At 37.8% G+C, this 26,142-nt stretch overlaps 1 protein-coding gene and 2 long non-coding RNA genes across 5 annotated transcripts in view; 1 reads left to right on the top strand and 2 right to left on the bottom strand.

The window, feature by feature from the left end:
• The window catches only part of LOC122556002, a 106,165-nt gene extending 84,780 nt beyond the window's left edge, over positions 1-21,385 (bottom strand). The window contains exon 1 of the long non-coding RNA XR_006313422.1: positions 18,362-21,385. This is a non-coding gene — a long non-coding RNA (uncharacterized LOC122556002). The remainder of the gene's footprint in view (positions 1-18,361) is intronic.
• On the bottom strand, positions 1,318-10,082 carry sox2 (SRY-box transcription factor 2). Of its 3 annotated transcripts, none has more exons than XR_006313421.1 (3): positions 9,003-10,082; positions 2,837-5,684; positions 1,318-2,335 (listed from the first exon to the last, which is right to left on the bottom strand). XR_006313421.1 is itself a non-coding variant. In XM_043702357.1 (3 exons), exons 1-3 carry the CDS (start codon positions 9,688-9,690, stop codon positions 2,323-2,325), a joined length of 765 nt encoding a protein of 254 aa, XP_043558292.1. In that variant the 5' UTR covers positions 9,691-10,081; the 3' UTR covers positions 1,318-2,322. The 3 variants fall into 3 exon arrangements, 2 of the variants coding, with proteins under 2 accessions (XP_043558292.1, XP_043558293.1); XM_043702357.1 differs by having other exon boundaries at positions 5,621-5,684; positions 9,003-10,081; XM_043702358.1 differs by lacking the exon at positions 2,837-5,684 and having other exon boundaries at positions 9,003-10,075.
• LOC122556003 lies at positions 10,536-21,465 on the top strand. The gene is made up of 3 exons (XR_006313423.1): positions 10,536-11,995; positions 14,176-14,280; positions 21,382-21,465. It is a non-coding gene; the product is annotated as an uncharacterized LOC122556003 (long non-coding RNA).
• The last annotated feature ends 4,677 nt before the right edge of the window (positions 21,466-26,142 follow it).

Below are 26,142 nucleotides of genomic sequence, written 5' to 3' on the forward strand. Positions count from 1 at the left end.
TTTTAGTAGTTTTCTTGCAATTCAGTTGTATATATAAGTATCAAAATGACGGAACATTACCATTAACAATAAGATGCAGGTGGTGTTTACTAACATGTTTTCCAATATTATTTCTAAGATTCGGGTTAATTCAGTCAGGAAATGTGTCCAGGTAGTCAAGGACGAAGTGTAAAAGTCTTCAAACATTTCGGAAGGTCAACAAACTTTGATCAGCTAAATTGGAACTTAACTCCGGCTGCGTCTTTCCAGTTATTCATGTATTTCCGACTGCAAGGCAAAACTTCCAAAACTTCTAAGTTAAAACAACAGTAAAGTGCGCATAGATAGTTTGAATGTGTGTAGGATTTGAGGTGCATGTTTCACGGTTTATTTAACATTATCAAGATCATACGATCCAATCAGAATACATAGGATATTTATTGACTTAAAGTATAATTTGACGGGCCATTCATTAACGATTTGTAAATTTAGATCAGTTGTGAAAGGAAACAGGTTTAATAAGCAAATGTTTAAATCTTTGTAGTGCCTTTAGGACACAAAATGCCAGCATTAATAACGAGGACTAATCCCGGGTGTGTTTGGAAATGAAACACAAAGCGATCAAGTAGCACTTTTAGGTGCAAAGTAGGAAACTGTAGTGGAGTCCGAATAGCTCAGTAGCAGCAGTTTGCGCATCGTTGTCACATATTGTATTGGACACCATACGCATACATAATCCATTGAATAATGGCGCCTAAAGTAAACCGACCTCTTCCCGGCTGCATAATGTGGGTTGGAATTAAATCTTTTACAGGGATCGTATACTGTCGTTTGTTTAAACGCGCGAATAAGAGAACGTTGAACAAAGATCTAACTTAAAATGTTCTGAGATAGGGTGAGGATAAGAACCCTCATTTGATTCAGCTCATTGTACTCGCCTCTCATGGTGGAAAACATTCCAACAGAAAACTTTTGAATACATTTACTGCAAGTTTTAAATGTTACAAAAATAATTTCTAATAATAATGTTCAATTTTTCAGATGTCGTTGTCATCAGTTCTAATGGGGTCTTGACACCTCAACTGGCAACATGAAGCAATTGAAAGGAGGACCTTGCCTGCATTGGATATTCAACGTACGAAAGTTTTTCTTAAAAATCAATATTGTATTCAATGTATTGGTTTCATGTACAGAACCATATGATTGTTTGGAACTGGCCAACAACATTGTGATAGATCAGTTTTGCGGCACATAGATGTAATGAATGTGTCTATTGGTTTCTGGCGAACACGAGCTGAGTCTTCCCTCTCCTTAAATTGTAAACACGATCTGCAAAATGTGGATTTTGTGTATATAAGGTGTATAATATACACATAATATAAATATCTGCACTGGATCTGCCAACCTAGTAGACTGAAAATTGAAGGAACGAACTGCGATTTTACTTAAATAGTAAAGTAACGACTGGTCAGTAAATGTTTCAGAGTAGTTGGACTCTTATATTGTGAATCAAAAGAAAGTATGCCATCATATATTGATTGCTATCACAATAATGACCTTTTTATTTTAGATTAAATAAAAGCTTTTGATTTATGCAATCTGATTCGCAACATGTTAGGAGCTGTTTAGATACATGGCCAGCTCCAGAATTAAACTCAAGGAAACGTAACTGATAATGGCCCATCGGGCAAGTAGATGGCATTGTTCCCAGGCAAAAAAAGAAGTCCTTCTTATCGAGTCGGGTTGTCATACTTGCAAAACACAACCAATCGTTATTGCTGGTCAGAGCTTTTTGTTTTGTTGCACAGATCTTCGTCTCCTGAAATAAAACTTAGCAAGTTTTTGGTATCATTTGAACCTGATATGAATCGCTCAGCCACATGAATACCATGTCACACTATATATTTTTCTGTACATTAATGGGTAAATCCAAATTCTGATCCATCGCCTCAGTAACATTTGGTTTTAAAAGTTCATTTCGTTTTAAATTCCGGATTCTTTTTTCAGTTACTAAATCATATGCGTCAAACAAAACTATAACATCTTAGACTATCAAATAATGGGATGGGAGTAGGGGCGGCAAGTCACTTAACAGTAGGGGATTGGCGTTTTTAAAACTGTGGCTAAGAGTTAAATGATTACAATGAGAATGGGAAACATCAGTTTCTTTCCAGAACTTCACACCTTGTTTCCGCAATGGGTGGCGGCAAGTTGGAGCCGTGACGTCACTCTTCCTATATTAGCATATTGAGGGGATGCTGAGTCTGTTCTTGGTTGATAAGGTCCTCTGGAGGAATGCATTGCTTGTTTTAATACCTTAATTACTTTCCATCTATCTGCCAGCTATTTCCAAGTTCTGTAATTTGAAAAAGAAATCTTAAGAAATAACATTCTGCAAAACGCTAAACAGACATTAAACAGCCCGAATTCAACACAAATGTTCACAATGTCGCAGCACTTTACTCAAGCTTTTCTAATAAAAACGTCTTTTATTTTGTAAGTATCTTCGACCTTTTACTTTGTACTGAATAAGTGGTGCTTTTCTTCCATCATTTTAAACAAGCTGCAGCAACCGCACTACATATATTTGTAGTGGGCCTGCTTTGTTCAATGGCATTGTAATGTACAGCTTAAGCCAGAACCCAGTGATTTGCATGCGGATGTCTAAGAGCTGAAAGTACTACATAGTTCTACTGCTTTCAAAGAAAACTCAACACATTTTTAAATGTGGAAGCACAAGTTACACGTCGGACTTATCAGGGTCTCACCAATCACGTTTTTAAAATACACACACAGTTTCCATGAATTATCTGAAATAATCATTGAATATATAAAAAGAATGAGGCAGTCTAATTACATTAATGCTGATCAGTTCCTTAGTCCGTCAGTTATTATCAAAGTGCTACGTAGTTTCTGGAATTCAAATACTCCCTCTCAACTGCGGTTAGTGTATACTGAGTCACTTTTTGGTTTTCACGTTAATTTTAAAGCCAGATTAAAAAAAAACAAAAATTGCGTTGTGACGTTAATACTCGGATAGTCACAAGTTGCTTTTACATAAAGCACTGACTGCGAGGATTTTATTATGTTCAGTAGATGCAAACACTTTGTTCACGGTCGCAAGGTACAAATGTCCGCTAAAGACGTTTTAGGCTGGTTTTGTCACTTTCATTTGTAGTTCTACGAATTTGACCCTGTGCTATTATATTAAAAAAACAGTGAGAATTATTTGGTGTTGCGGATCTGACAGATTCCGAACCATAACATATCTAAGAAATTAAAAGATTAGTAAACTGAAATGTATTTGCATCCGAATATTTACATTGGCAGTTAAAATCAATTCGCATCTCGTCCTAAAATATGTTAATGACGGCAAATATTATTAATTCTTTAAAAAGTGGCTTTTGCTGAGTTAAAAGTGAATGCTTGGCGTGAAAATGAAAAAAAGGACTGCCACAGAATGGAATTTGGTGCGTGCCATTTGAGTCCTTGCGGACAATTTCGATCATTCATGACACTTTCTCCAGGGTTTGATGGTTATGCTGCAGTGAGCCTGCTGATATACAGCTCACTTCAGTCCAACCGATAGTTAACTTGAGTCGCCCATTGTTTTCTCCTCCAAACTAGAACAGAAATGTGCTTTGCTTTTAGGAATTCACGCAGACAACTAAAACCGTTGAACCTGACACATTCAAAGTGCAAAGTTTATGTTCATCGAATTGATCAGGGAGAAGGTGCTACTTTGAAACTTTTACATCCATACTGTATGTAAGATTAGTGCGTCAGTGTGAATGAACAGCGTCAGGGAAGGGATCTTTAAAATGCTATGAGATCGTTAAAGGGAACTTATGTTAAATCCTGGTTTGGGGGGGGGGGGGGGGGTGTGGGGTGATGGCGGTGGGAGGTGGGAAGGGGTGTTCTGGATTGGGAGCCGTGGGAATCTGGGAGCCAACTAGCAAAGGGCGATGACGTCAGGGTGTGAACCTGTCCCCGTTGCCAGAGCAGATTTTAATCAAACTCCTGATAGGCCCACCGATTCTTTTAATCTAGGCAATGTTCGCAAAGACTCGCAAAAAGAATAGAAACATATTTAAAATTACAAAGTTTAAATTAATATATCAACCGCAGATGCTTGCACTGTTTTAAATCTGTGTATTTATATAAATGTAGTTTATTGAAAATATATTAGCATAACACTGAAATGAAATATATTATCAGTCTGGCAAAACAAAATCCATGTTTTATTTTCTTTCAACGCTACGGCAGCTATCACTACTTGATTAATAGAGGAATTGGAAGACATGTACTTGGGGTTGAAGTCGTTTACATTTTTCAGTTATAATATAGCAATAGGTCCCACAAGCTGCCAAGTGTAGTTTAAGAAGACAATCGCTATGACAACTCAGTTTGTGGCGTTAATCCGTCTGCGCCATGATTTCTTTAGCAAGCTGTCCTAAGTGTTAAATGAGGAGATTAATGTTAACCAATATTATACTAGAGGTCTATTTAATTAACTAATTAAATCTCTAGTTATTCCGACAATCTAAGGCAAAATATGAATTTGGCATCGAATAAGAAAGACAATGATAGCCGATTTAAAGTTTCTCTTGCCTCCTTTCATTATCTGACTAAATAATGCGTTTCTATAACATTCGTAAATTGCATTACGCATTGCTTGAAGAAGTGGCGCAATTATAAACAAAAATAATCCTTTTCCCCTCAAAGGGAAAAGTTATCTTATTTTTATAAAGTGTAAAGAAGTGTCCCAGTCTTAGAAACTCTCCGTTGGGCAAAGACCAATGGAGAAATCGCAATGTATTATATGATGGCACCTGTTGCACCAAAAGCAAACCCTTAGGGTCGGCATGATGTTGTACACGCTCCCCCGTTGACACGATGGAAGTTACATCTTTTCTGCGCGTTTTTAATCTCAAGTCGAATAGGAGATCCCCACGATCTGAATTGTCTTTATTTACTGTGACTCTTGGGCTTTATCTCAGTGTTGGTGAGTTATTGGAAGTTAAACCTTCCTAGCAGAAAGGCGGCATTTTATTGTCGCGAGGTAACAGCTTTAAATGGGAATCCCATCACACTTCCACTTTAGCGGTATCGCTTGCCCCTCCGAGGCACACTGCAGGTTTGAGGCTATTTTCTGTCAAAACGCTGTCAGCTGGAACCCTCAATGGACCAATATACAAAGGTCTCGATTGAGAACCCCCTAGCTGATTTAATTCAGCATTGTAATTATTAGTTCATGTTCCGTTAGCTTATCTATTCTCATTCAATGTATATTATTGTCAGGTAATCTCCACAACAAGTACAGCGGATTTATACCAAAACATATTCGCTTATGGTGCATTAGGGCCATGAAATGACAAGTTTACTACAAATATAAATGGAAAATTATAAAATCTAAAATTAGAAGGTAGATTATAGTCAGCAAGCAGTCGTTTAAATTTGATGCATTTGGCGTTTGAGATGCACTTTATTATTGTATTTAATGCTATGTTTGCATTCATATAAGCATATTACACTGCGATAAAGATCATGTGGGTGGGACATCATGCTTTCTTTAGAAAGGTCTGACCACGATTGCATCTGTAGGTTTTATCAATAATTAATTTGACCAAAGCTGTCTGACCCTGGCCGGCAAAGACGCGCTTGACACGGTTGATAGAGTCCCTCTTCGCTCGGGGTAGGCTGATCTGTTTGGACAACACAACAAATGTAAAATTACCCTCTCCCTTGCTTCAAAGCGCAGTTCAGTTTATCGCAACATTGATTAATTTCGCCTGGGAAATGTGGAATTCATTGTGAAATTGAAATATTCAGGCGGTAGAGATCTTCCCAAGCTACCGTTTGAAATGCGTCTAAACCGTCCAGTGGCGCGATTTGTAAACCGGCTTAAAGAAATGTTTAATTTGGAAAAGCACAAATGGTCCTCAAAAAAGTTAAGCAATTGTTTTATATTGCACATTAACACCCGTGACACTGGGTCATCACGGCGTACACGATGTTACTTTATTGACGCATAATTTACAGTGGGAAGTTAGAGTTTAGAATTTCGTAATAAAAGATGGAAAACGACATTTCAGTGCATTCGTCGGGAGAAGAGGCAAGTTTTGCCGTGTATAATTTATGTCATACTGGCTACTTAGCCAGTTTCAAATGAACGGCAGGACCGTTAAGACCATATTCAAAACACTTCTTTCTTATGTATATGAGAGGCCAATTGCGGCCATCACCGTATGAATAATCCCTACATGCTGTGCAATTCTGCAAATTCCTTTGGTGCCATGCAAAACCCAGGGCCTCTGTTTAACAGGGTCTTTAAAAAGGGACAATATATGTGTACCTGTTACGAAACTCCTCCCAGTTCTCAAGTAGTTGTAAAACTCGCTCATCTCTTTTTACTAGTATTCAGGATTCCTTTGAAAATTAACACCACTGTATTAAACACACTTGGTGGATTAAAAGTATAACAAACTAGCCGGCGCCCTCATTTTCGAGCCATCAAAAACTTTTAAAATGTTATCTCTCAACTTCCGAAGTGGATCTGACATGGTAAATCTTTCGAATCGACAGCTTTCGACTGGAGTCTGTTCCATTTAAACGTATCGATGTTCAGCTTCACCATAAACGTGGAAATCTAGCATATCATTGTTTTATCAAGAAAGCTGGACCAGGGCTTCATGGTCAGAGACATCTTTCCTATTCTCATTTGTATTCCTAAGGATCAGGGTGCAGTAAACGGCACTAACTTTGTTGGATTACATGGCTTCAGGTCCTAAGCATTTTTTTTATTATAATGCATATACTACTAGTTAGTTCACTAAAAGTTAGGATTATTGTTAATAATGTATAGTCTGTTATACACTCAAATGGAATAGTAAGAGTGTGGTCACTGTAATGGAGAGTTAAGTGACTATGCTCATCATTGTAACTCATTCTGACGCAGCAGAGAGAACATTCGCGTCCTCTCCAAGCCTTTCCAAACCATAAAGGACTTACGTAGGGATCACGGTGGGGAAGAGTTCAGAACCTTCCTGCATTGTCAGTATTTCTTTACTGCAAGCCTCGAGAATTTGACTGATGCCGTGAGTTGATATCTAATGCAGAGTTTATCCAAACTGCGCTACTGTGCAGAGTCAACCGCCAACCCCCACTGGGAATGCAGAAACAGGATTAGAGCAAAATCTATCCCTCGGCATTCTGCGGCAAAAGAGCTCTCCACTCACGCGATTCTACACAACTTCCAGTCTTTTTCCACTTTTCCGTGGTTTTTTGGTTGCCTATACAAATATTGTTTTATTTAAGATAAAAACATAATAAGCACGACTTCTAAAAAAACCTCTCGATGTATTCCCAGTAAACAAAAAAATTAAATAAACGTAGTTTATTGAGCTGAACGCTACTGTGCAGTATGTTTTAGAAATAACACACTTCAATCAATTTTGCTTGGTTGTGTGAGCTCAACAAGTAGCAAAACCAAAGATCAGGCCTTTCTATGAATTGATTATTTTGCTTCCCAGTTTCTTAAATATGAACTGAGTTCCGCGTTGATCAGAAGTAACATGCGTTAATAGGTCGGTAGCAGGTCAAAAGTTGATTTTTGTTTTATTGGCAGTGTCTGGGGGAGGGGTATAAACCCACTGACTTTACCATATAAAGTGAAAAGTACAAAGGGTTGAGCTAACTTTAGTTACTGAGAAGTAATATGCAATGGTTTAATTGTTCTGTACGTATCTAAAGTCGGGATCTTTCTTTACAACTCATTCACATTCAGGCACCTGTTTAGGTTTCTCTACTGGCCAAACTGCGAATGCGTAATGAAGGTTTGCGAAGGCAGAGATCAACAAAATAACTACACAACTCAAATGGAACTCAAGTGTCTAAATTTGCAAAATTTATTCATCTCAAACTCTGCATAATGGAAAAAACGTAAGGTCGAAATGCTCTGTTATAAGGCTGTATTAGTTAATTATATACATGGACTGGTCGGCAGACTGATTCAAATAATACACAGCCGAGTTGCACAATACACTACGGAAAATGAGAAAACTTAAAATATCGTCACAATAAATTTACAGAAATATTACAAACCATAAGAAAATAATTCAAACACAGTAACTTCATGTTTTCAGTTTCGGAACAAGATGAAAATATGAAAAACAACATGACTATAAATTAATTAACAAGGATTTGACCTGCAGGCCTTATTTTGCTGTTTTTAACAATGAGTAAAAAAAGAACAAAAAATTTAGTACAATCTAAAATTTCGCCCGTTTTCGTGAAAACTCCACACAACAGTTCGTAAAATTGTGACTCAATCGCTTCATTTTCGTTGAATTCCCAAACAATTAAAATGCCCATTTTCCAGCCACTCTTTCCCCATCCTTCTCTGCATTAATGTTAACAATAGCAAATGTACAGAAGCTTACATTTGCGAACTGTTATAAAAATTGGCAATTTCTCAGTTTACAAACTGTGGACATTTTGATTGCCGTTTTTTCTTGATAAATACTGTACAAAAAAAGTGGCATGTATAATAAAACTTTTCTTTCCTTAACCGAGACTAGCTCTAAAATATTACTGGTAAAGACTGTTGCAAACTTTTTGCAAAGTTTCTACCAAGGAATCATAGGACTATAATCGTTTGAAGTATTAAGTTCCCCCACCCCCGCCCCATGGTTCTATACAAGTTCTTTCTGCATGTATTATTCTGTACAAAAATAGTCCAAAGAAGTCCGATTTTTGAGTTTTTGTTTGTTTACAGTTTTACATATGTGTTAGAGGAAGTGTGCCGTTTATACCCGTGCCTGGGACAGGTGCGCTCTGGTAATGTTGGGGCATATGCAGTCTACTCTGGGCGGTGGGCTCGGGCACCTCAGCTCCGGGCAGGTACATGCTAATCATGTCCCGTAAGTCCCCCTGACACGGTGGACCCCGAGAGTGAGTAGTGACTGGGGGGCTTGTGCTCGACTCTGACTTAACCACCGATCCCATTGATCCCAGAGCCATACCTGTGCCTTGCTGCGTGTAGGCTGGGGACATGCTGTAGGTGGGCGAGCCGTTCATGTAGGTCTGAGCGCTGGTCATTGAGTTGTACTGCAGCGCGCTCATATCGTAGCGGTGCATCTGCTGCATCTGGGCCACGTTGTGAGCGTTCAGGCCCTGGTGCTGAGAGTAGCCGAGCTGTTCCTGCATCATGCTGTAGCCCCCGTTCGCCCAGCCGTTCATGTGCGCGTAACCGTCCATCCTCTGGTTGACTCCAGCGCCGACGCCGACCCCGACCCCGGCGTTCATTGCATTGGCGCCGGGCGCCAGCAGGCCGCCCGGCAGAGTGTACTTGTCCTTTTTCATCAGGGTCTTGGTTTTCCTCCGGGGCCGGTATTTATAATCCGGGTGCTCCTTCATGTGCAGGGCTCGCAGCCGCTTCGCCTCGTCGATGAACGGCCTCTTCTCGGCCTCGGATAAAAGTTTCCACTCCGCCCCGAGCCTCTTGCTGATCTCGGAATTGTGCATTTTGGGGTTTTCTTGGGCCATTTTCCGCCGCTGGCCCCTGGACCAGACCATAAACGCATTCATGGGTCTCTTGACCCTGTCTGGGCTGTTTTTCGCGTTGTTTCCCGCCGAGTTGGAGTTGCCCGTTCCCCCCGAAGTTTGTTGTGGGGCGGGCGGTTTGAGATCGGTTTCCATCATGTTGTACATTCAACCTGATGTTCTGAGAGCTTTTGTTTTCAATGTCTTTTTTTTGGAGGGGGAGGGGGTTGGCGTTGGTTTTAAAAAAAGAAACTTTTCTCGTCTCGGTCCGTCAACAAAACCAAAAAGTGAAGGAACGAGCGTGGAATTTGTTAATATTTTCGTTACTCTTTGCAAGTTATAGAAACCAACAACTGGGCACTTTGCAGTGGAGAGAGAGGAGAGCCTGACAACTCCTGATACTTTTTTGAACAAGTTAATAGACAACCATCCATGTGATGGGGGCTGTCACACAATAAATGGCCTCGCTGCAGCCAATCAGAGGGGTCCTCCGCCCCAGACCGACAGCTCGCGCGGCTGTATTTGCATAAGAGGGGGCGTGTCCTACCGCTTCCGCGGTCCCTCTCAGGGGCAGAGCGAGAGGGAGAAGGGGTGGGGCCGCGTCCAACCCGCCTCCCCCCCAATCCCTCGGAGAATGGGTAAGCCCAGCCAATCAGCAGCCCGCGCCTCCCCACAGCAGAGGATTCGGGGGGGCAGGTGGCCGGACCTCATCCACACCACATCCCCCTGCACATGGGGATGGGCACCTCCGGCCAATCGGCAGTCCGCACCTCTACACCATTACCAACCCACCCACCCCAAGTCACCCTCCCCCGTCACTTGCGCTGCTCTTGCGCGGAGAAATCGGAAAATGGCGCCGCCGCCGGTGTCTGACCCCCCCCGCCGACGCGCTTGAGTGACAGCCGGCCGGCTGTCAATCAAACCCCGCCAGCACCTCCCTTCCTTCCCCCCCCCCCCTCCACCACCCCTCAAACACACCACAACACCAGCCCAACAAACTGGCGCGTCCTATATTCAAGCCTGAAAAGTTCCCTTAGCAACCGCATCGGTCCGTATTCACAAGGAGGGGCTGCCGGGGAGGGGGAGAGAAATCACCGCAGAATAAGATACTCTCGTTTATAGATTAGTTGTATAAAGCCAACTCAACGGCGATTCAAATTCATGACCAACATTACCCGTGTGCTTTTGCACATTGGCATTCTGAAACGGGACATTTTAGGCAAATTTTAGGTGTGAAGCTTATTAGATGAATAATTTACTTTCTTCAAACAACTAAATCAATCCTCCTGAGTCACGACTCAATGGCTAGATACTCCAATTCTGAATATAGTGACTCGTTGCGGACAGTCGCCCTAATCCTGTTCGAGTTTTCTTTTCACCCTGTGACGAAGTTTCGCATTTCTTGAGTTAGAACATGACCATAAATTCCATTTTTAAGAGTACAAACGGACTTCGAACGAATGCACGTGCCTTACAAGGCGCAATCCTACATTTTTTTACTTTACATTTATGCTTTGTTTTCTTGATTTTTGTAACACATGGATTGTAATTTAATCGAGCCTTCTTTGTTTGAATGTAGGAATTTGAATAGAGAAAACATCAATGCCAATATAAAGACAAGCACGTCCATTACAAATAGGTAGTTTTGTTCCTCTTGTTGTCAGTACACTGTAGCTAACAAAGACTGGTATAAGTTTACTTCCACACCGTTGTTTGGATCTTTTCAGTAAAATGCACTTGAACAAAAATAAAAAAAAGACTAATAGTATTTCAGTGTTTATGGTACTTGAAAGATCTCTATTTTTCCAATCAGCCGCGAAAGAAGTTGATTCTTTTAAAAAACGAAACCGACTCCTCTCTATTTTAAAAAAAACACATCGCCTGTGTATCTTTTCTTTGTTCATTAGGTTTGTTAGTTCAATTTGTCAGCTTTCATCAGAGATCTGATCTTTTAGTTGAGCAAAATAGTGTGTGTAACGTGATTTGAATTCATTCGTTAGCCACAGAGGCTAAAATTAATTTATTTTAACGAGTAAACTGTTATATGTCGTAGCAACAGTACCCTATACAAACGTATTTGTGAATCTCGTATTTTTTTCGCCGTCCATAAAACATTTCTAAGTTATATGAATAGCAATAATTTATTCGTTTATATTGCAAGTTACTTGCCTTTGTAATAGACAGCAGAGCTACAAGCAAGAGTGAGGCGTGTGTTAATATCGCCGTCTGCTGGCAGACTCCTTTCAATGATGCCACTTTTACTCACTGCCATTTAGAAAAACGCTATTAAGCAAGAAAAATACTAATTTATCATAGAAAGCTACGGAGTTGTGATGAATCCCTACTGTGAATTAGCTAACTGCTAAAAAAAGGCAGTACCTTAAAAAAAACAAATTGTAGTTTCACATTCATTTCATCTTTATTTCCAAACGACTAGATAAATTAGACTTCTGTTCGGCTAGAAGGAATGAAAGTAAGTGCATATTATTTAATTTATGGTGTAAGTGAATTATGATTAATCAAACAATGGAAAGGGCGCTCAAATCAATTTCTTGCTGCTATTGTTTATGCTTTGCTCCTTGATAACATTATTTTACGATCTTACGTATAATTAACGTTCAAAAAAGGAGGGTGTGGGTGTGAAGTGTTTGATTGATAATGGTAATAAATAGATAACTGATGCATGGTGATATACAAACAACCTAATTGAAATAAAAAATATTCCCAGTGGATCTGAATGAATACAGATACATGTACTACCAAAAGGGTTATGTGCAATGCCATTTTGCAAATAGAACCGCAATTTATATAATATATATGAAAAGGCTTGTAGTTTTATTAAGAAAGACATTTCACTTAACTACTTTTGCAATTAAAGATAGAAATTGTGAGTTTGAACAGAACTATTTCTTATTTTGTCTTTCGATGCAAATGGAGATTTAACTTTGAGGTAATTGGGTGAGAACTAGCCAAGCATCTGACTATTATGATGCTTGTTAAAAACGTTTCGCATCTGCATTTGAGTGTGTCCCCTCCACTATAATCTTCTTATGGAAATGAAGGCGAACAGCGGGGATCCAGTAGAGTGTAGGAGAATGTCCTTGTTAACTGGAATTTCTCATCATTGCTAATTAGTACAGAATTTGACGACCACCGGTATTGGGAAGCACTGTTTAACCACTCACAACCCATCCGAGGGAGCAGACTAATTTTATTTTGTAATTAAAATTTGAAAAGGCCTATTTGACAGTTAAAGCTCTGAGCGTTTTATCTCCCCGTGAAATAATTGCCGCCTTGATAACTCAATTTCTGCAAAATGTCAACTGAAACGCCAAAAATTTAAATTTTGTTAAGTAAAAATTATCTAAAACCAATGGTCCTTAACCAGCTGTTTCCAAACCAATAAACTTTCAATTGGAACAGGAAAAATGCCTTGTACCCGTTTGTCAAATAATACAAGCATCATTCTATTGATATTTTATTGATTAGCCAGTACAATATTTTCTTTAATTAAGAAATTTGAAGAGTTTCTGGCAAATGTTTCAAGTAGGTAGTGCAACATTTCACAAAAACAAATGAGTAATATTGGAGGTTAAGTTAAACCAAAATATAGATGAATTGTTTTATCTGCCCGAAAACCAAAGCCATTAACACTCAATACACTTCACTGCAAATTGATAAACACAAGTTAGGAATAACATTAATTGAGGACAAACCATCCAAAATGTGGTTTAGATATTTTACATAATAAAATTACGACGTGGTAGAAGTTCAAAAGGGAACAGCATTTCTACAGGATTCAGTAGACAACAGTTCTACGCAAGGGAAAAAAACCACTTCTTTTGCAAATGGAATCAATAAAGGGGGCTTCCTTTACTCAAACCATATGTCCAGTGATCTGAATTCAAACATTTTTACATCGCGTTTGTGAAATGAGTTACTACTTTGCGATATAGGCCAATGATTTCTGCGGGATTGTGAAATCCTTGGATCATTACGGGGCAAATACCTGCGCTAACGATTCAGGGACTTACAAGTGGCATTTTAAGTCTCAAAGAACAGGGAGGCAACAGACTCCTTAAGACCTAACTCTGGTAAACAATTTCATTCAAGGGTACTTGAAACCTAGAGGAAATTACAGCAACTCTACTCTGGTGTTTTCCGTTCTTCAGAATAACTCCCAATACGAGTCCCCAAAAACATTTCACGTACTCAGAAAAGAGAACACAACTCATCCACTCAAGTATGCTACTTTAGCTTTGAATTTAATTATTGCAAAGGTGCTAAAATCTCAAATTGAAAGATGATGTCATCTGACACCGTATTTTAGTGGTGCCGTTGCAAACGACAATTTGGACGATTCATATTTTAGTAAAGACTACGAGTCTGAAAACTAGCAGTATAGGCAATCCAAGAGTTTTAGTTGGGTCGTTGAGCGAATACGCCATCTTGTTCTTAACCATAAATTTGAAAGAAATGTTAGTTATTTTGTCGCTCATCTTTACAGCTATTCGGTAAAGTGGCGCCTTTATCGCAGCAAGTCCCTATTCCCTGGTCAACCATGAATTCAAATGTCACCATCTCCCTATGATATAATTGTCGTGATTTCAATGATGATCACCTCGCGAACTCAAAACTTTCTGTTCTATTAAGTTTCTGAGCTGCTCGTTGAAGGTTGCAACAAGTTCGAGCGCACCCAATCGCTGACATGTAGAATTAACAAAGCGGGCGAGTTTTACTTTCAACCAACTGATTTCGGTAAGTTCAACATGAAAAGGAAATCCTGTATGCTGACCCTATATCACACAACCGATGTCAAATACATGGCACCTCGCGAAATTAAAAACAAATTCAGTGGTACCAACATCTCAAAAATAGCACACATATTTTCGGCGTCTCCAAAGGGTAAAGTGTATCGGTGTCACTCCGAAGTGTCTTATTTATAATTAAACTCGAAACATGGATTGTCTAACATTGCGTTTGATACCGGAGCTGATCGTCTACTGCTGCTACTAGAAATCAAACCGCGTCAGGAGACAACGGGTCAAATAGGAATCATTCAGTTTTGATAAACTACATTACAGTGGGCGACAGTCCAATTTATTTAACCGCTAATCATTTTCTTGGCTTTTGTATTCGGTAATACTCCAAAGCTGAATCTGGCTGGAAACCCACGTGAGAAGCATGCATCTACTTCCTTATCGTGTGCAATGTTTGAAATTGACAAAATTAAAACCGAAAGAACTGTCGATGCTGGTAATCAGAAACAAAAACTGAAATTGCTGGAAAAGCTCAGCAGGGCTGGCAGCATCTGTGCAGAGAAATCAAAGTTGCTTCGGGTCCGGTGACACTTCCTGGGACCCGAATTTTGATTTCTCTGCACAGATTCTGCCACACCTGCCGAGCTTTTCCAGCAACTTCTGTCTGAAATTGACAATTGCTTCTTTTGACCATCTTGCCTTAAGCACTTCTTAAAAGTTTCATACCCATTTCTAATTGTTTTCGTTTCTTCCGACAAAAAAAGAACCGCAAATTGAACTGTGCAACAGACATAACTTTACCGCGATGTACTACTTCAACACAATTCTCCAAAAGTGTCCTTCATAAATCAAAGGGACATTATGCATGCCGACTTCGAATCTTTTTTGTAATTTAAAGTGTGAAAGCCTTAATGTAATTTTAATCCATATAATTTGATGTAACAAACCCTCTGCGTGACATCTGAATGGTATGATTTTCCAGATTCCAATTGATTATAAAGTACCTTTAAATACACATGATTCAATTTTAATGAATACATGAGTCTAGTGTTCGACTTGGCTGATACAACGCACTAGACTATTGAATCAAAAAAGTTCACGGTCCGATTCTATACATTGCAGTTCATCCAAATGAATTTTGCAAAGAAAGTTGTTGCAATTATATCCAGTAAATTATCTGAAGGAGATTAAATCGCGAGTAAACGAATTATCATTAAGAATTATCGTCGTGGTTTGTTTATGTAGATTGCAAAAATCAAAGGTACCTCAGAAGGTATCTACGCAATCTGAAATTGTAACGGTTTTTACAAGGTATTTAAATAGTTAACGCCTTCAACAATAAACAAAACTGCTTCAAATAAACACCTTAAATTGAAGAAATAGGAATTATTTTGATACAGACTATCCACATCTTTAATTGATTAGTTAGTTAGGTGTAATTGAATGAAGTTACAGTTTGAGCATACATTTTTTGCCGTTCATCATGTTACCCAAGCACTGATAAGCGCGACGTACTTTCAAAGAAATGGCACGTGCATTATGGGCCGAATGGCCCTTTTCTGTGCTTTGTCATTTTAACTTATGGCCTTGACATCTTAAACTCTGTCTACTTATTGAACCAGGAAAAGACGAAAAAATTCGACCATCTCCTTCAGGAAACAAAAACTTAATTCCAGCAATATGGTCACAGAGGGGACATTTATTTGCACCATATCTAACGCTGGATGTTAGTATAGCTTTGGGAAAATGATTTATTCATCATGAACTGCACTGTTCATAAGAGGTTCCGAGTGTGCATGTATATATGTTAACCATGATGAATGTTGTAGCGATTGAAGTCCGTGTTGTCAAAGTGGTGTCGAAACAATATCCTCTCAAATTGAGGCTGGTGCTGGGCAGCGACAAGATGAGGCTCCTGTTTTCTTATACTAAAAAACCCGACAAACTGGGTTATTTGATGCAGCAGGTGACATGGAAAGTGTGCACAACCGAAAGCCACCTCCCTGAGAGCTAAAATGACCGACTTTGGGGTAGTTTTTGTGCTCTGATTAAAGACACTAGGGACTGTGATTGCCCATAATCTTTAGTAGCCCATGGTAAAAGGTAACAGCAAATGCTCCCAGATTAATACCACAACGAACACACATACAGTTTCCAAACGGCGTTAGCTAATCCGTCGTTTGATTATTTGAAATTTCACCATCGAGACAACACAACTTTAATTTATTTTCCCATTAAACGTTACAATTCTGGAATAAAAGTGCATCTGTGTCGACAAACAAAAGTTGTTGAGGAGCGTTTTTAAACAAATAATTGATTTCATTCTAGTTTTTAAAATCTGATAAATAATTATTATCTCTGAGGTATCCATCCAATTTCAAGGAGCAAGACATAAACATTTAATATCTAAGTAAATGATACAAAATACCTTAGCAACAAATTTGAATTATTTATCTCTTTAAACTGTTATCCACAGAACTAAATTTAAGCGGTACATATCTAATTACTCTTGCTGAAGATGTGAGGCTAGAATGAAATTAGCAGTCATTACTAGTCTTTTAACTATATGCTCCTTTTGATCAGCAGTAAATTAGCTTTCCCTCTAACAAAGCCTGTATAGCAAGCAGTGGGCCGTAAATAAGACAGCTCGACCTCCCCTTAACACCTTTTCTGTTGTCAATCACAGCTCTGCAATTCATCCCGAGATTAACCTTTATCTGCAAAATTAAAAAAAAAACCTTCGCCTACAGTGGTTAATTTTTTATAACTGAAAAGATCTGTTAAATTTCAGTATAATTAACCGAAGTGTCAAAAATCCAGCCCAGTTTCTCAACCAATTTCATAGGAGTTGGCGCCTTGATAACGGAGGAAGTAATAATGCAGGCAAGATTTTTTAAATTAGTTTTTTCCCCTTCTCAACCACTCTGATTTGCTATACTATATTATTAAATCCGACATTGGATAATAGATTGCACGTTTCTGAACAATTTAACTCCTTCACTCCTGAGTAAATGAAACATGAATTATAAGTAAATCTGCGTAGAAATGGCTTGGTTTACTGGGTTCAAGTTGAATATTGGATGACAAATATCAAGAAGAACTTTTTTTTTACATTTATCACAGGCGAGCTCACAGGGCATGCCAGTAATTATTAGCTGTTTGGGGAAACTCGGGGATCATGGGCCGTTACATTCAGAAGGTATTTGAGGTGGCCAGGTACATGGGCCATGACTAATTACACAACAGTGGAACACAGCGTTGTTTGATTTCCCTTAAAAAAAGCCGATTGTAAACAGGCTTGTAATCAGACTGGTTCCAGAATCAGTTTTCCTTTCCCAAAAGACAGCCATCAGTGGATTCGTGCTTGTCAAGCACTCGAGGGACCGTTAGGGGACGCCCGAGAGAGGTTCTACTTAGCAGACCCCCTTCCCCCCCAAACAAGCAAATAATTCAGGGGAAAACACAGCACTATGGCGACCTGTTTCCTCATCGCTGCAACTAAGAGGAGTCCGATTTTACATTACAGTGCTGTCAGCTGATTTCCCCATCCCCCAACACTCACAAAGCAAAAAAAAAGTTCAGGGACTCTCCTAGTGAGAAATAGAAAACAGCCCTGATTTCTTATTGGCATTCACTCAAGGTCACCACCTCCGCTGCTGAAAGCGCTAGGCCTTTTTTTCCTCTCTATTACATGCTACATTTGAACAGTTCTGTCAACTCCCCCGGCCAGGGACCAGCCTTGAAGTTTTCACACGCAAATACTCGGCCGAATCTTCCGCAATACTGCATCATCAACAAATTAAAGGTTCATGATCCAACTGAGCTACCGTCCTTCCGGCAAAAATTCGGAACTTGTACACAGCAACAGAATGTTTTTTTTCCCCCAAAAGAACATGGTTTGGTTTAGAATAACCCGGTCATTTACAGCGCACGCCATTTTAGACTTATTTTACTGCGAACCAAGAAAGAAGCAATTCATTAAAAAGCTTTGCACAAGAGCCGCGCTGTAGCTTTCTTTTCTCTCCCCAAATAGAGCAGAAATTTCAAAATCAAGTAGTGAAATACTGCGAGTCACTTACCTGACAGGTCTGGGTGTTGGCCGTACTGCTATCGCCTGGAGAAGGAACGAACGGCCGCAATCCCGCCTGCGGGAGTTGCTGTGTACCGCTGCTGCTGAGACCTCTCCGGGCTGAGAGAGCCGGAGATCCACTGGTTTGTTTTTCTCTTCCTGTGAAGCACAGGCAGGCGACTCATGTTTGCTTGAAACCGAACTCCCTGCGCTTTCTCGGTCGCCTGCGAACGCGTACAGTCCTCTTCATATAACCACAGAGGATATGCAAACCCTGGAACAAGAAAAGTCGTTTATGGAAAAAAAAATTCTAAAAGGCTGAACGTTTTAAAGAAAGAATGGTTGCAGAACAACAAAAGTCAGTTACACTACGCTGCTCTATACCCCCACCGACAGACAGAAGAAAAAGCTTTATATTTTTTCAGTGGGTATTCAAGATAATTTGAAGCCATTGTTTCTGCTACAGATGGTTCTTTTTAATACAATAACACTGCTCTTTGTGCATACTACCCACAATAAAATCTAAAGCGTTCTCTTGAATAACCATTTTGTTCTCTGTTGTATAGGGCCAACAAAAGCTGCCGTGAGGTAATGGTTTCGCTGTTTATTGAAACCATGGAATAGGGGCTGGATAAAGGATAGAAAAAAGACGTTACAAGGTCACACGAAAACTCTTTATCTGAATAAAATATTATTTTAAAGTAAAAAGTACTCTTAACTGCACCTAAAGGAATCTGTGTCAATAAAACAATTACGTCCTTCCAGCTTGTCATGTGTTAAATCATATGTCGGTTAAAAGTTACAAAGGACAGTGGGTTTAATACTGTATTGTCAAATATATCAAAGAAATACAAAAACTGCACAACACACCAGTTTCCCCGCTTATTCTTTAGAAATTGGTCATAAAAAATAAAGGAAACCAATTCCACTGCAAAAAAAAGTGAAACAAAGCCACACAACATAAATGATTCCCATGTGGTATAATTCCCAGCTGTGCAACATTCATAGTTTGCCTAGCGAAATTTTCAAATTTCATAAAAAAAATTTTTCAATCAGCACAATAGTAACATTCAGTCCTCGTCAAACATCCGCTAAAGGTAGGCACCAAGGACTTTGCCCTAAACATACATCAGTTTAAACAAAGCATGGCTATAAATTAACTGGACAAAAAGTTGTTACTATCTGATTTCTCATCCACCTTTAATGGTTCTTAAACTCTAATTAAAATGCCTATCGACACACCAACTATATTGTTCAAGGAAGGACTAAATATATTTCGTGTCATGTGGATTCAGCATCAATTTAGTCTGTCTGACATCTAGATCATGTATTTGGCTTGAGTTGAGGTCTTTATCGGCTTTGAGAGCGAGCTCCTCAGAAAGGGAAAGTCGGAAACAATGGATCTCTGCAGGGAAAGTTGTTAGTCACTGACTCTCTGTTTGTCTACCTTTCTCTAGGAATTACTAGCTCATTCTCTCCCAGTTCCAGACTGACAGTAATCCACTCCAATGACTTCTGCCTTTTGTGTGTTTATAGTACATGTCTCAACCATAATCTCAAAGCTACAATTACAATAGGATGTCATGACTTTAACCTTAACACTACTTCCTTTAATTAACCTTCAGGGTGCAGGAGAGCAGCCTGTGTGGTAGAAGTTGGTTTGTCAAATCGGCGACTTATTCGCGGTGTTGGAGGTACAAGCGGGCACCAATGGGATACTGTTTTTGCAATTTGCTTGACACATGCTAGAATTAGAAGAATTTTCACAAATCAGTGAATAGATTGCTTTTGATCTCAAACAACTAAAATCAACTTGTAAACCTGTTACTAATATCTCCGTGATATTAACTCAATGGATGAGAATCAGCACATAGATTCCCAATGACCAGTCTACCATTCAATTGCTATTTTAATAAGATGTTTGCTGATATTAATAGGCTCCTGCCTTATCTCTAGACATGAGATTTTGTACATATGTATACAGTTGTTATTTTACAATCGTAACGACATATAACTTAATCCAAGGCGATTTCACTCTTGTAACCTATAACAAACTGTCTTCGACGTCAATGAAAGCGTTTCGTGCGTTAGAAAATCAATTTTCAATTACCAACGTCTCTTTATGCGTGTACAATAGAGAGTGTCTGAAGAAATGTTTTCTGTCCCAACTGTTCCTGCTATGATTTCCTATTGGAATAGACGCCCTACCCTAATTTGCAACTTTATCTGTTTATCACTCGAACATTTCTAGCCATCATTAGATGTTCAAATAAAGGTAATTTTTGTTCGATCAACGCACTGTATAAATTTTAATTAAAGCATGTAAGTGCTGTTGATAGACATTCCATGTTCATTATCCTAGCTTTGAAGCTGACAAACATTTATAAATTATTGATAGCAGATTTATTTTCCCGTTTTCCCCAACAACAATTGCCATTTCTATTCAATTCAACATCTTATAGCACTTTTAGTTGGTATCAGAAATGCTGAGCAATGAAGCTTACGTTTCTCAAAACAAAACTAATGCAGTGTATCTCCAGTGTATTACTGAATGGATCTGTTTTGCCTGCAAGTGTGTAACATTTCAACGCCCCTGACAATTAGCAACATCCCCAGTGTCAATTCGTAGCTGCAAGGCTCTCCAGATACAAGAACAATTGCGTTGGACCAACTATATATTCAGTTTCTGAGTGTTCAGTGTGACTGTTTCAAAATAAGTTCACCTATATTTTGATGTGAAGGCTGTTATCCCGCCAAAGCAAGGAATAATGTGCGGTTCTAAACATATCATCGCCGATATAAATAAAAGCCTATTTAGACTAGCCTGTTTTCAGTGTACATGTATTCAATTATATTAATTTAAACTCGATTGCGAATTTCTATGATGCGCAATCTATTTTCTGAGTTTCATTACTAAATCAGTAGAGATTACATGTGTGATTTATTAGTTAATATTCATATAACATTTTGCCACCGCGAGCAACTTCAAATTGAAACCAATAACGTATACTCTGAGAAGTGTCTTTACAGGGATTAGACAACGGGCATTGAAATGGATGTAACGGGCAAACGGAAGAAAGTTCACACAATCGTAACGCGATTTCCTGGACCTGATAGGAAAATCGACATTTCCTGCAGAGATGCCGCTGGAACTGCTTTTGAAATTATATTTACATAAAGTGAGCTTTAAAAGAACTACTTGGAGCTATCAGGTCCGCAGACACTTTGTGTCGTAAATCCATACATCAAGCTTCTAATCGGCTTTAAATGAGTCTTTTTCGAACGTTATGTGTCCGGTTCTCTATAAACCTGACCTAATAGTTGTGCAGTTCATGTCCTAAATATTGTTACATATTATGAAACCATTAAACTGTAATTGTTAATGAATAATCTTCTTAATACATGCATATATTCCTTCAAACGTTGAAGCATTGGTATCTACATTTACATTTGCTGCTACAGTACTGTCTCGAATAGGATACAATTACAAGTGTAGACTAGTTAATCGCAGAAAATGCACAGAGTAAGCCACACATTACTATCTTCCTCAATTCAAAATTGAAAATCAAAGATTATGATGCAAATGTTCATGCATAAGTTTGATATCCATTTGGTTAATTTATTTAAAAGTACTCCTTTTAAACACTGCACTACAATTAAGTTTTGTTTCATCAAGTAACTTCTGCTGGAAGGTGAACATGTGGATATCAACTAAAGATAGAATCAGGCTTCATTGCAATGTTTCCTCTCTGAAGAAACAGTTTACTAAGATTCATGTGAGTAATTTTCTATGCCAGATGGAAAACTGGCAGCAGTGAATCGAATGCCCATCATACACACCCAATACAATTTTCTTTCGAGTGGAGACAATGAAAAGCAAAATGGGCAGCTTGTATAACGGATGGCCTTCTGCCATTGCCAGGTTTCTGCCCCTATAGCTTAGGTTCACATGTGAAGAATAGGCTTGTGGCTGAAGTATTGATTGCTGATTTTGCCAATGAAATCATAACACAGCAATAATCAACATTTTCAGAAATATGAAAATGGGTATGCCAATTTCATTTATATATCACCTTAGTTCACAATATGTTTAGCTTCCCTTTACTGATTTGAAAAATCGGATTGGAAAAGCTTGTTGAAATATAATTAAGCACATTTGAATGTTAATTTAAGAACTTGTATTGATAAGATAATATCCAATTATAGATAAACCATTACAGGGCAGGCCCAAGAAGAGCCAACTGTTCTTAGTTAATTTTTTCTTTAATTTTATAAGTGGTAGGTACAGAAACAACACTGTTTCTATTTCTACAGTACATCAGAAACTATTGTTAAAGTAAATACAGAAGCTTATACTATAATTGCAGTTAGCATGCTACAAGGAAAATACTTCCTCAAAATTACATAGCTACATAGAAATGTCACAAGTATACCATAGGAAAATGTAATAACTAAAAATAATTTTAAAATTAATGTATGGGGGTAGTTTAATGATTTTTGAGGTTTTTGAAATATAACACAAATAAATAGCAAATTTCTAAATTTATGAAGCAACAACCTTGTTTCATTATAATTTTACTACAGACCCAATTATCATCAATTCTGCAAATAAATAGTTTTGAGATCAACCCAATTTATAAGATAGATAGGTGTAATTCAGATTCTTAATTTGATAGTGGGACAAAGTAACTGTCAGGCTGATATCAATCTCTCAGTCCAGTCCTTCAAAAGGTTGTTTTATAAATACTCTGCCTAAACTAATTGATGTCAATTACAATTTCACAATGAAGTGTAGGTATTGGTGACATTCTCCCAGGAGACTTTAACAACCTTTTTTTGAGAACCTTAAACTCACATAATTTTGAGTTATACTATTTCAATGGAGTTCTCCCAACTACTGTGAAATTCAAATTTCAAATGGAGACACATTCTTTTCATTATATGTTTGACTAATTTCAGTATGTGTTTTCTTGCAAAATATACCTCAGCTTAAATTGATTGATTTTGTAAATACAATATATCATAACAGCCAGATGTAATCTCAGAAAGAAAGTCTATTATTTGTCCAACAAAATAAGTGTTGTTTTGCAAGGATTAAATCAGATTAGATCAAGTGGATAGGCCAATGATTAAATGAGTACATGAAAGTTCATGTGTACAAGTTCATTTTTTTTTCAATTCTGGTAATTATTTTTAACAGCATTCTCTCAAATTAACAGATGACTGAATTGCACAAATTGCCCATTTCAGTGATTTTGATTTATATTACCATAGTGAAGGAAGGTGGTATTAAGAATTGACTTTCCAACATTATACTCAAGATTTTAGCTGATTATTTCTTGTTGTTCCAGATTTATTGCAATACTGTTACTACACCCCCTTCACCTTCTGCTCCATCTTGAGGCAATTGTACACAAAACATTGTAAATTTCAAGCTAATAAATATTTTCATGTAGCTCAGTCAAGTATTGTACAAGAAATACAAAACAAACTTCCTCCTAAAGATTGGCACATATTTTGTTTCAATAGTATTTATTATGAGATCAATCCGGAGTTTAGTAACATTGAAGTCTTCAAACATAATGAAGAAAGATGAAAGTGATTTCTAGGTAACAAGCACTCATAGGACAGACAATCCCTTTTACAGGTGACTGTTCATATTAAATAGCTGCATTTTTTTAAATGACCTGATTCAATATATTTCCCTTAAATGAATGTTTGAAGAAACTAGCTTCAGGCATACTCACATTGATCTGCATTACAGATTAAGCAGTGAACACTTTAATCACATTAACTATCAAACAAGTTAAATCAATGATCAATTTAATCACATTAGATAACCTCTCCAACTATCTTTCACTGGAGTATACTAAATAATCCTTGGCAATTTATCTTAGTCTCTTCTTTATAATTGCTGCTACTAAATGATTGTCTATAACTCAGATGGCTGTATAGCACTATTTAAATTAAATTAGGGATGGATAATGTGATAGATTTCTATACTTAATCACACAAGAGGGGTGAACGAGAAGCTAACTCGATCTGACATGGGGTGGGACAAAAGACTAATTACCTCACTGAATTCATTAATAAAGACAAACAATTAGATTTTATGTCTTATTTAAGAATTACATAATTAAAACTAAAAGAGTAAGAGTACTATACTTAGGATAATTTTTAAATTAACAATGTACACTACGTTGGAGGGGAAAAAAATCTTGTGTCTGTTGGAATTGAAATTATTTTGCTACAATGTAACAATTTTTGTTCTTGACAGTTCTTAATTATGTAATAAGTGCTTTGGGCTGAGAATTCTGCAGGTACAGATGGCGTAAGTAATTAGAATGCCCTCCAAACACTGTTGCATTGCGACAGTGTGACATATGAAACCTGTTCTCAATGAAAAGGTCAAGGTTTGCCAAACTGTTTCTCTACACTGCTGTTTCTAGACCACCATCATAGATGGGTTTTGATTCACATGGAATGTAATGGCTGAGGCTCAGTTGCAATGTGTGAAAAGGAAAGCTACAATCTGGTTTGGTCACATTATAATTACTAACATTCAAGGTTTAGTTAATTGTTTGAAATCTTCTTTTCTGGCCTCTTATAGATATGTATTCATCAATGTGATAATATTCCTTAAGTAAAACTAATGTTGAGAAATAGAAATCATGGTCTGAAATTTCTTGCATAAACACAACCCGTCTGTTAGGTCTGAAAATGCATTTATTCTGATGATATAATTGCATCCAAATTTCCAGCAAATCTCATTAGAACAAATTGGATATTAATCAGCATTTTAAAAATGGTGCCCAAAGAATGCTTGAAAATGGCAGCATATACTTCATGTATGTTAAGCACAACATGCTTACGCAACTGCAATTGGGCAGCTTTTCATTCTTTACTATATCACATACCATAAAAATCCATTCGAAGAAACATAAACTAATATGAGGATCTCCATGCGGATAAATATTTTAAAATTCTAAAAAACTGTAAACATAAGAAAAATAACTTTTTTTCTTCTGTACTTAAAATTTAGTTATAATTTTAAGAGAGCTCTGAGGAAACTCAATTGCAGAAAATGAAGGGTAAAGGATTGAGAATTGAACCCTTTTTGCACTCAAATTCCACAATCGTTTAGACTGCATCTTATATTTATGCACAGATTGGGTCTGTATTTGGGCACAGGTATTGCCAAGCTCTTGTAGTTATGAATTATTGGATTTGGAACAATGATGGAATTTTTAAAAAAATCTTGCATTAAATAACATTAAATGACAAATGATGGTTATGTACTTCTCATGAGAACTAGCTAGCTGTTACAAAGTAATAAAGATAATAAATGCAAGACAAAATGAAAGACTGCAGGAAATTACAGTGAACCTTGCTGACACTTATCCATTTTTCTAAGGTAATTCTCAATTTTTGTTAACTTGTATACTTTATTTTCAGCTTTTTTGAAAAGAAGAAAGCAGAAGCTCTCAGGTTAAATATAATCAGTCAAATGCAGGTAAAACTTTCTTTAACTGCTGGAATGAATTTATCACTTAACACATAAGGAATTCCTTACGATCTAATTCAGCTGGATTGCTAATTGATGTCAACATCAGAGTACTTTTTATTAAGGAGTGAAGCCCAAAAGCAACTAAGTTGATATTGGCCAAACTCTTTTGACATATCAGCTTTATAACCAACAAAGGAAAAAGATTTAATGGTCTGGATTAGTGTTGCCAACCCTTCAAAATTTTTCTGGAGTCTCCAAGAGTTAAAGATTAATTTCCTGAACAC

This window comes from Chiloscyllium plagiosum, chromosome 13 (assembly GCF_004010195.1).
Source record: "Chiloscyllium plagiosum isolate BGI_BamShark_2017 chromosome 13, ASM401019v2, whole genome shotgun sequence".
In the NCBI taxonomy this organism is placed as follows: Eukaryota; Metazoa; Chordata; class Chondrichthyes; order Orectolobiformes; family Hemiscylliidae; genus Chiloscyllium; species Chiloscyllium plagiosum.

Bases quoted from the DNA above. Each gene is read 5' to 3' on its own strand.
- sox2 (XM_043702357.1), bottom strand. From the start codon at position 9,690: ATGTACAACATGATGGAAACCGATCTCAAACCGCCCGCCCCACAACAA. The intron at 5,685-9,002 runs GTATGGCTCTGG...TTGTCCAAACAG, and splicing joins CTACACGCAGCAAGGCACAG to ATCAGCCTACCCCGAGCGAA.